Source organism: Mercenaria mercenaria, chromosome 10 (genome assembly GCF_021730395.1).
Source record: "Mercenaria mercenaria strain notata chromosome 10, MADL_Memer_1, whole genome shotgun sequence".
Taxonomy (NCBI): domain Eukaryota; kingdom Metazoa; phylum Mollusca; class Bivalvia; order Venerida; family Veneridae; genus Mercenaria; species Mercenaria mercenaria.
The window spans coordinates 48,558,923-48,569,402 of NC_069370.1; the positions used below are offsets into that span (position 1 = coordinate 48,558,923).

Consider the following 10,480-nt stretch of genomic DNA (forward strand, 5'->3'; position numbering starts at 1 on the left):
TTGTATATTTGTTGATTTAATAAACAGTTTGATACCATAAATTAAATTGATCTATGAACGTTCTCAACCATACCAAGTCGCTTCCATAGGATCTTCTAATAAGTTTTATATTCTATCACAACAGCAGTCCGTGGCTACAAAAGTCTCATTATACTGTATCCAATGCTGTCATATTGTCTGGTTCTTCGTGAGCATCTTTCTCATTCATCAGATGTTCGACATGGTACCCTAGACGAATGTGCCAGAGGTTCTACCAGTTAATCATGGGAAGCATCTGATATGCGAGAATGCGTGACTATGGGATCCACTCAAATGTTTACTATAAAAGAATTCCGCCTCAGCCGGTGCTGGGAGTGTGGGGGTGTTGCACATTTCGTTACTTCCCATGACCAGACTCAGTCGAACCGAGTCTGCAATTATTTATCTTGACTGAGTCAGATGTGTCCAAAGCATCTACTTATAAATTTTACCATGCTATAAGTTGTACAAAACAAGAAAAACAAGGCAACGTTTTAAGAATTGTGAAGGATATGTATCAGAAAATTAAGTCTTGTGTTAAGAATTTTAGCTGTTGCTCGGAGTGTTTCGAAAATATAATTGGTTTAAAACTAATTAAATGTCCCAGATACTATTCTCAGTATTTATAGAAGTTAAAGCAAACGCTGAGTCTGGAATATTTAGAGATTTGACGATATGTTAATATCAGCAAAACACCCAGATGAATAAAAAAAACAGCAAATATTTATTTAACAAAAATCGTACGTTCATACCAGCAAAACGAAAATAATGATATTAAGAAAAAGAGGTGGTCTTTTTCCAACAGAGATCCTTACTTACAATCTTATCTTAGATATTGTGAAAGGTTTTGATAATTTAGATACTATTTTTGTATACTGAACAAAAGTAAAAACATTACACCGTACTTTAGGACTGTAAATTGCAAAAAAAAACTATCAGCCCGATTTTAAAGATATTTGGCATATTAATTCTTAAAATATTTGGATACAATTTAGCTGTACTTAAGGGAAAATAATTAAATGGGGTCGAAGGTCACTATGATATCAGTGCAGAAAGAGAGCGTTGAAAAGTCTAAATGACCTGAATACACGACATTTTTACAGAAGAAAACATTTTAAAATCATCTTCAGGAATCAATGACGTGTATAGGACCCACCAGCCAACTTGGAACCGACGTTGAATTGACTGTGTCAGACGTCTAATCACGTTTGCTGGAATCTGACCCCATGCGTAAAGTAATGCTTGTTCATAAAATGTCAGAGCATTGAGAATTGTATGTGAGGAAGTCATATGAGGTGTCATTTCAGATTTCGACAGCTATGATGAACTTATAGCAACCATGGAAGCAAAAGCTGCACGGAGTAGGACAACAAAATGTTGGCTGGAGTGTCTTATCAAACCAGTCTTGATAATGATGCTATTTGTTAGAGCAGAAAGGGAAGGAGAATGGTTATTACATATGTATGCAAAGACCTACATGATTCCATACTGGACATGTGAATTATGCGAGGTATAGTCTGTATTATTTGCGGTCTGTGGAGAACCTTCCGGATGATGTGCAGTCAAAATTCAAAAACGGCAAGCATGTGATGTGACTGGAATGCAATATGGCCGGACATGTTTATCGAGACGTCGTTCATGCGTTATGGCCATGGTCCTGGTGGAATCATCGGAATTACTCTCAGTGAGTCAGCTGTGAAGCGATGGGCACTAAGTCTACATACATTTTTCTGCAAGACGTAAATATCATGAGAGATCAAACAGACGAGTCTCATAACGTTACCACACATAGAGAGGAGGCAGCCGCACGTATTACTTCTGACGCAACTGACAGGTTTAAGATCCGTGAGAAGTTGGATACTTACATTGACCCGCTTAACCCTGAAGAACACTCAGATAGTATCTTGAACATTGTGACTGGTTGAATAGGCCCGGATACTGACAATGTTGATGATGCTGTGACACATGATAGGACAAATGTCTACATATGAAAAAAACATTCAACGGAACTATAATTATCTAACAAAGTGGTCACTGTGGCCGTCAGTAGAAAAAGTGTGAAGTATGGTTCTGGTACTGTTTATGACACACAGTTGATCTATGCAAGGGTCATGGGACTAGCGTCAACTAGGTCGATAGACTTAAAAGATGTTTTAATGTTTTCTGACAACGATGTTTCATGATAATAGGGACAAGAGGATAGCCACATCGAATTCGATTATGAAAAAAAAATTGAAATAACTCACTCGGCCTCAGGTTCCGGACATCCCGAAGTGATGGTAATCAATTGGTGTGCAATTCTTTGGTCCATACATTGGCCTTCCCATGGAACAGTACATAATTACATGGAAGCTACTGGCAGTACATGTATCAGCGACTGAACGTGTGTGATGTGTATCTAGTTTTTGACTGATACTATGAGTACAGCATCAAGAGCTGCACAAGAAAGAGCCGTGGGGTCAGAAGACAGGCATCAATCATAAACTGTAATAACACCATACCAACAAAATATACAATCTTAACAAGCACAGGCAACAAGTTTCAATTGATGGGCATGATTTGTGAGCACCACAAAGACAAGCTTCAGTCATAAGTTGATAATGAGTAAGCCGATGACACAATTCCGCAGCAGGTGGTGCATGCTTCTTCACAGAGAACAGAGTCTGTGACAGTCAAATGCGATGACACAGACGTATTTGTTTTGCTGGTTCATTTTTATGTACTAAAGAATTTATAATTCATTTTACTGATGGAGGGAACTGGTGCTCAACGGACAGTTATTGATATTGCGGCGACAACTACAAAATGATTTCTTTACATTTTTAAGGGGTTTCATGTATTCATATAACGTGTCGCGTTAAATTGGTATGCTTGAATTCGGTTGCGTTTTCTATAATATCTGTGTTGTTGTTGTTTTTTTCAAAAGCTGAGCTTATAATTATTTGCTATATCTCCTATATAAATGATCACAGCAGTGATTTTAACCTTGCATTGCTTTCCTTGAAGGAAGCTATTAATAAACAGAAAGAAATCAACAACAACACGTGTAGCGTTTGTTCATAGATAATTATTAACTTCCAACGTTTCGGCGTTAAGCCACATTCAAAATTACAAAATAACGAAAACGAAACAAATCAAATGTATACAACCGCTGTAACAAGCATGTTAAACAAGAAAGTCATGTTAAATCAATAAGTCAATGAAACACATAATGAAAAAGCGATTTGGTTAATCTAGCTGAAATAGATGTGTGTGTAAAAAGGGTGGAGGAAAGTAAGTTTTAACCCAATATACCAAACTCTCCCTGTTACCAGTACCAAATAATAAGTTTCCAATTATGACTATTTGGCATATGTACTTAATACAACAAATACTTGGGCCCTCAGGTCAACAGTATGGCCAAATGCAACAAAAAGCATCAAACAACATCATAACAGTTCCCAAAGTAAGCATTTAATCAAAATTAATCCCTTTTTAATATTATAGAAATACCTATTGATCTCTTATCATTCTTAGAATCTTAAATTGTAGACCAGGGCAGGGTTGTAGTTGGTCTAAACCACCAAGTATTTGTACTTCTTTCTACAGGAATATCAAAAACATACTAATCAAATATCTCATAGCTTGAATTTAAAAATGGGCTGGAGCGGAGCGGGGGAGTTATATCTCAACATTCAAACAAACTTTAATTTCAATCTAATTTCTGTAAATGTATTAATTAGTTCATTCACTGTCACTGTGGTCACATCATAATATCCAGAATGTTTAGATTCTGCGGCTACTACTGGATTGATACCAGACATAACTATTACGATGTACTAGACATAAGTGACACAATACAGGACTGGAATATCAGAAAGGGGATAAGATGTGTCACGGTCGAATAAATCAGTTGGTAGAGCATCGGAAAGGTACACCGCGGAAGGGTCTGGCTGCACATATTTCTCACTCTGCGACACTTAGCACCTAACATGAGGCCATGACGGCATTTTCACTAGTTAGTATATTAAAAGCATAGTTTAGATATTTATTATCTCTCTAACATACAGTGCACCGTCACTGGTACCATAGTACAACCTGTTGTTGTGTAAAGTCAAAGCTTGTATTCCCCATGTGGTGCCTCTATGTCTTAGAACTTCTTTTTGTTGAAAATCCGAGGATATCATTTGAATACTAAAGGGCCAGTGAACAGCAACAAACAGCGTTCCGTTCTTCCCGACAGTCATTGCTAATGGACGTCTCATCCATTTTTCGTATAAGCTTTTATCAAGATGTAATGACGTGTAATGAATCACTGATTTCATTTCACCGTCAACAGTCGTTACTGCAATGCAGTCGTTTCCAAAGTCAGATATAAACACCAGTTTCCGTTCTGTGTCACATGCAATATATTTGGGCTCAGAAAACTGAAACTGAGGTACTCCTTCTGGAAAGTTACTCGACACTGTCATATCAACCCTCCCGTTTCTGTCCATTATTTCGACTTTCCCTGGGCACATAAAAGACACGTATAATCTTTTCTCCAAATATCCAATACCATAGCATTGTCCATTGACATCGATGGAGTCAGAGAGCTTCATGTCAGTGTCGCCTACGGTCAGGAACTGGATTTGTCTCTTTAATGGTAAAGTTACAGCTATCTCTTTGCCATCCATTTGCGTCATGTCCCAGGGAGTTGTAGTTACTGATTTCAAACAAATGATATCAAAATCTTGATTTCGTTCTTCTATGTTGTCAGGAGGTTTCTCTTGTTTACTTGATTCTTTAATTCTACAGAAAAGTATAAAGTTATTTTCAGAATCATTCAGCAAAAACTCATCATCTGAGACAGCAATACATGCAGATATGCTGCATCTTGAAACATCTTGTACCTCTTCAAATGTTACCAATTTTTGCTTGACGTCTACACGACCAATATTTTTTAATTTCACTTTCTGTCTGACCTTTTTGGATCTACCCAAAACATTCCTCAAAGTTGATTCCAGCTCCATATCTACTTTGAAATTATTGTTTCTGTTCATTACCTTACTTTTGAAAGATTCTTGGCATTGTTCAAATTGTTCGAGTGTATAGGGGAAAAGTTTTTTGCTGATGAACAGTTTGTTTTTGACATTGGTAGAAGATACGCCTCTTAAATACACACGTTGCTGTGAACCTTTATACTGTCTTTCAAGCTGACAATTTTGTTGCGTTAGTTTTTGAGAGTAATAGTCTAACATCGCGAAATCCTCAAGTTCCTTTGCTTTTATCTCCCGGTCTAACTTAATTTCAAGCTTGTCAATTGTTTCATTGATTTCCTTGCGGTACATTTTGATGCTGTCTCTAGCATTCTCAGAGTATAATTTGATCGTCCATTTGTACTGTGATGGTATATCTTTCACTTCTCTCGCTTTTTTCAAACTATTCCAGTCATTTGTTTTGTTTTGGATTTCGAGAAGGTCATCCGCTTGGAGTTCCTTTGTATATTCGGGTATATATACAATCTCACAGTTTTCATGCTTAGAAGTTACACAGATTAAACATCCAACTATGTCACACGTTTTGCAGTAGAATTCAACAATCTTACCATCGTGACATTCACAAATTTCTTCTAAAACATCCTCGTTATCAGGAACAATTTCTTTTCTTGGCATATTTTCTTTACTAAGCATAACATGATTTTTTGAAACCAAAAGACGAATATGATATCGGAAACAAGTTTCACATAAATATTCATTACAGGTTTTGCAGAAACCTTCTGCTGGTAACTTTTTCTTCTCCCGCTGACACGGTGTACAAAAATACTGTATCGCCTTAACACCATTACTATCTGAAACTTTCCCATTTACAGAGTCACTCGATTTTGCCATTTTTGTTCCTTCTAAATCGCGCCCTCGGATTGTTACTCAATGTATCCGTTTTAGCTCACAAGTAGTACTTATTGTTCTAAATGTTCTGGCTTAATGCTGCAGGTACCACTGTAGAGAATTAGCACGATGGGAGAATAATCTTCCGCTTTTGAATCATTTTCGTACAATTTTTTTGATAAAACGAAATTTAAATCAATATTGCAGGGTAATGTATGTATGGTTATCTAAAGTAGACGTCACATGTCCCTGATAAAGAGATAATTGAAAAACACTTTAACTTATCTGAGGTTCAAACTATCTTCATCTTTAGATCTGAGGATCTAAAAATATTTCATTCGGATTGGGTGGGGGACCAGTTTCGATCGAAGGCCGGCGAGGAGCATAGCACCAAGTGTGGGTAGGGACGGGATGCCCGCCCCCGCGGTGAGGGGTCTCGGGGTCTCCCTTGGAAAAAATTGAAATGTATGTATAAAATAGGGGTCTCTGGGTATTTTTCCTTTAAATTTTGAGGTACCCGAGGGGGTTAGGGGTGTTCCTCGGGAAAATTTTAAAATATACATATCAAATGGTGGCCTCAGGTGTATTTTTTGTCTAAAATTGAGGTACGGGAGGGGTCAGCGGGGGTCTCCCCTGGGAAAGTTTGAAATATAGGTAAGAAATGGTGGCCTCTGGTGATTTTTTTGTTTGTTTAATTTTGAGGTACGGGCGGGGGTACTCCCATCGTTCTAGGGGGATCAAAGGTGTCTCCGCTGAAAAATTTGAGATATAGGTATGAAATGGTGGCCTCTGGTGCATATTTTGTCTTAATTTTGAGGTACGGGAGGGGGTAGTCCCATTGTTTATCGAGGTCACGGTGGGGGAGGGGGTGGGGGGGGGGGGTGTCTCCCCCTGACAAATTTTGAAAAATAAGAATTTTGAATATATATTATTCCTTTGCCAAAAACGTTGGGTATAACTCTGATGTGTATATGTCAATACTCAGTCAGCCAACTGGGGGGGGGGGGGTTGAGGGTGGGGGGGGGGGGGGGGGGCAACCAAACTGATTCCAATTACACGTTCAAACACTTGGGTTGGTGCCAAAAGAGCAGTTGCTGAAAGTGCCCTTTTGTGTAAACGCATTTACAAACCCATTGTCCGTGATTTTAATTCGCCCGTGACCCCAGTGGAGCTCGAACGCATGACCCCCGGGTGGAGCAATCATGGACATTTTCAAAAACTATACTAATTTTAATTAAATCTGATAATTTATTTAAAAGGTACTTTCAGCACAGATTCAGTGCTGAAAGTAAATTATTAATTTAACAAGCTGTTCTCGCTGGACAAAAACTGGAAATTTTTACTTATGATACTAATGCAGTTTTGGCTGTACAGTCCTGTTGGACATTTATCTTTGTTTTACATTTATAAAAGAGAGGTAATTTTAAATGTGTGTCAGTAAAATGCCTCAGTATTGTTGCAATATTCGTACAATGGCTATGTTTTCTAATAAAATAATTGATTATCAATTTATAGGCATGCGATTTACGTTCTATTTTACTGTTTTAACACAATAAACAAGTAAAGTGATCTTAGTCTGAAGTGATCATTCTGCAGCATCCACAAAAATACCTAAAAGATACAACTGATCTAAACGAAGTGCGAATCCTCTGAAATAAATATTTTCAATTTTAAAGTGGTCGATTAACTTTTTTAAGAATGCTGTCATCAAATTTGAAAGAAAAGACAAATGGACTGGGAAACAATCTTTTCTGTCATAATTATCAGGAAGTAGAAAACGCCTTTTCAAGACCTTGCCAGAAAATTTACAGTAACAAAATAGTTATATCTTTAGCTATAGTGTGATCGTATCTGCAAATAGATCTATACCAGTTTTAAAATGAACGTTACAAGCAAGGCTACCGTTATTACAAATTGCGTAAATATTTTGCTAAATTTTACTATCGTAATTCTGATTTGGTGTTAAAATTAAATAGTAATTTAAAGACACTTCGTAAGATCTTTGGTCGTGGTAATTTTCCAACTGTATCTGGTAAAATTATAAAACGTTTTATTAAAAGAGGTTACGACCCAACTGTTTTGAGACATAGCATATGTTTAGTGTTCAACCCGTTTGCATTTGGACACTACGCTTCCCTCTTTGATTGTGTCTGCTGGAAGAGGGGGAGGACTCTATGATAGCAGTTTATAAACCCAACCAGGACTGAACTGTTTTGATAGCAGTCTTCTGGCCCTTAACGGTGGTTCTCTTGTTGCTCTGTCTTTTGCAAAGGCATTGAGTACATACGTTTTTGGTTCTTAAAGTTTGCTTTTTATATATTTATACAAGAGCATTTTTTGTGTGTGTGTTTTACATGCTATGCCTTTTTGTTTCCATTACGTGTGTTAGAGATTCACCTGGCGGGGATTACTTTTATTTACACTGTCCCGTGTCTTTGGAACATGGTAGGGGTAAGAGTGAGGTTGGGTGCGCACCATAAACCGGTTTAAGCTCCTCAGTGGTGTTTTTGCCACTGACCGTTCCAAGCCGGTGCCCCACTGTGTTCTTTGTCCTCGTATGTTTGCTTTGTATGCGAGTGTGTGTGCGCGCGTGTGCTTGTGTGGGCGTGCGCGTGTGTGTGTGCGTGTGCGTGCGTGTGCGTGTGCGTGTGTTTGTAGTGTGCACGTCTGCGTGATGTGGGTTTCGTTTTGGGGAGGCTGCGTTTTTGGAACATGGCATTCCCTGTTTGATATTTGTCCTTGTTTTTTTATGTTAGACATGTTACCCTGTATTTTTAACAATGACAGTTCTATTTATAAAAGTGGTCAACTTTTTACTTTCAGCTAAATTATATAGAGACATTTTGAAACAGTCTAACTTTCTTAATTGCCTCTAGATGTGTTATGAACTCCATATTTAGGACAATATTAAAATATTTTAAATAAAAAGTACATTGGTATTTCAGTGGGATCTAGTGCACAATTTATTTATACAGACACTTTTGTAGGTCAGCCTATATAAATCCTTCTAATGCTAAATGAAAGTATGAAGAAAGGTGCAGACTGAGGGAAAATCCGGCTCGAGGATAACTGTTTAGACGGTAACGAGGTTGTGCTGTGCACCGGAGAAGTAATTTATCGTCTTCCCTGACAAGTTTCCACCTGTATTTGGTAAAACAATAAAACATTTTATTACAAGAATATATGAGCCGGTTATTTGGAGATATTGTACATATTTGCTGCCCAGTTCTTTCAGATTTGAACTTTGATCGTGTCTAACGATATAGATAGGAGACATCATGATAGTTGTTCTTAACACCCACTGGACCTGAACTGCTGCCTTGCTTCGGTAGTTTCTTCTATTGCTTTGCCTACTGCAACGGCAGCTCGTTAAGTCTTTAAGAAGGTCCTTTAAAATCACACAAGACAACCAAGCAAAATAATAGCAGACTCGATTTTCCTGAGTGTCTGTTCATGAGAGGTAAAGAAATGTGAAACACCCCTCACGCCACAAAGAACCGACATAAGCGAAGGTCTATTGTAATAATATTGAATGGACTTCATGATCACAAAGGACCAGAGAATTTTTATTTACACAAGCAGTTTTGTTGCCTTTAGTAACCATTGCGTGTATAAGGGATTCACCTGTTTGGGTTTACTTGATTAAAGATTTGTACTATTCTTTGACTTTGGAGTACGGCGGGGATGCAGGATAAGCAGCAAATATCTGACATGTGTTTACAATAACACCTTTTGGAAAAGAACAGCCAGGCTTTCTGGACCATCAGCTTAACATTTGATTATAATGTGGTCATCCAAGGCTCTAGAGGGGGCGTTAATGGAAATTACATATTGCTTTGATATAACCGAAACTATATGGATGATTTTTCACCAGGTAAATAGAACAGATTTTGACTGGCTGTATTGATGAATAAGAATTAATAATGTTCAAACTGTCGACCTATCAATACATGGATTGGAAGAATGAAGTAGTCTGATTCGTTGGCAGAAAAATAAAGGACGCTAAGTCTTTGGCGAAGGAGGAGCCCTAGGATAAAGTTCATATAATGCATTTTCGTCTTTTTCTCAGAACAGAAATTCACAACTTGAGTATTTTAAGTGATACAATTCCTCTGTTTATGAAGGATATTACATAAAAAGTCTGTTTCTTTGAAGATTGGTCTATAAAAGCTTATCCCAGTTTTATAACACATTAACCCATTCTTGAATTATATAACTTTTAATACAGCGAGGTAGGCATTGGAGACCCAAAAATTATTCATTTCTATATAACTATTTTTTTCTGGCAAATCAGCGAAAATTTGGGACATAATTTGGGACACAGCACACAAAACTTTGGCTCATTTGAAGTTCTGACGAGACAGTTGAATCTGTTTGAAGATAACAGTAGAATTTTACATATGTTGTTATCTTAACAGAATTTGGATATATAAAACCTTATTAAAATAGTACTCTGATATAGCTTAATCTTTCCCCTTCATTTTGGTATGCTACATAGCATGATATTTATTTGGAAATGTGGAAGTAAACCATGTTAAAGCAAGGCACCACCTCACTGCTTAGTGTATCCTAAAGTAAAAGCATGCTGAGTGTTAAGATTTGTTTTCAATGAATAC

The 10,480-nt window shown here is 37.4% G+C and overlaps 1 protein-coding gene across 1 annotated transcript; it reads right to left on the bottom strand.

The window, feature by feature from the left end:
- Positions 1-3,302: 3,302 nt before the first annotated feature.
- Positions 3,303-6,035, bottom strand: LOC123560322 (uncharacterized). Its single transcript, XM_045352531.2, has one exon. It carries the CDS (start codon positions 5,865-5,867, stop codon positions 4,038-4,040), a length of 1,830 nt encoding a protein of 609 aa, XP_045208466.2. The 5' UTR covers positions 5,868-6,035; the 3' UTR covers positions 3,303-4,037.
- Positions 6,036-10,480: the final 4,445 nt, after the last annotated feature.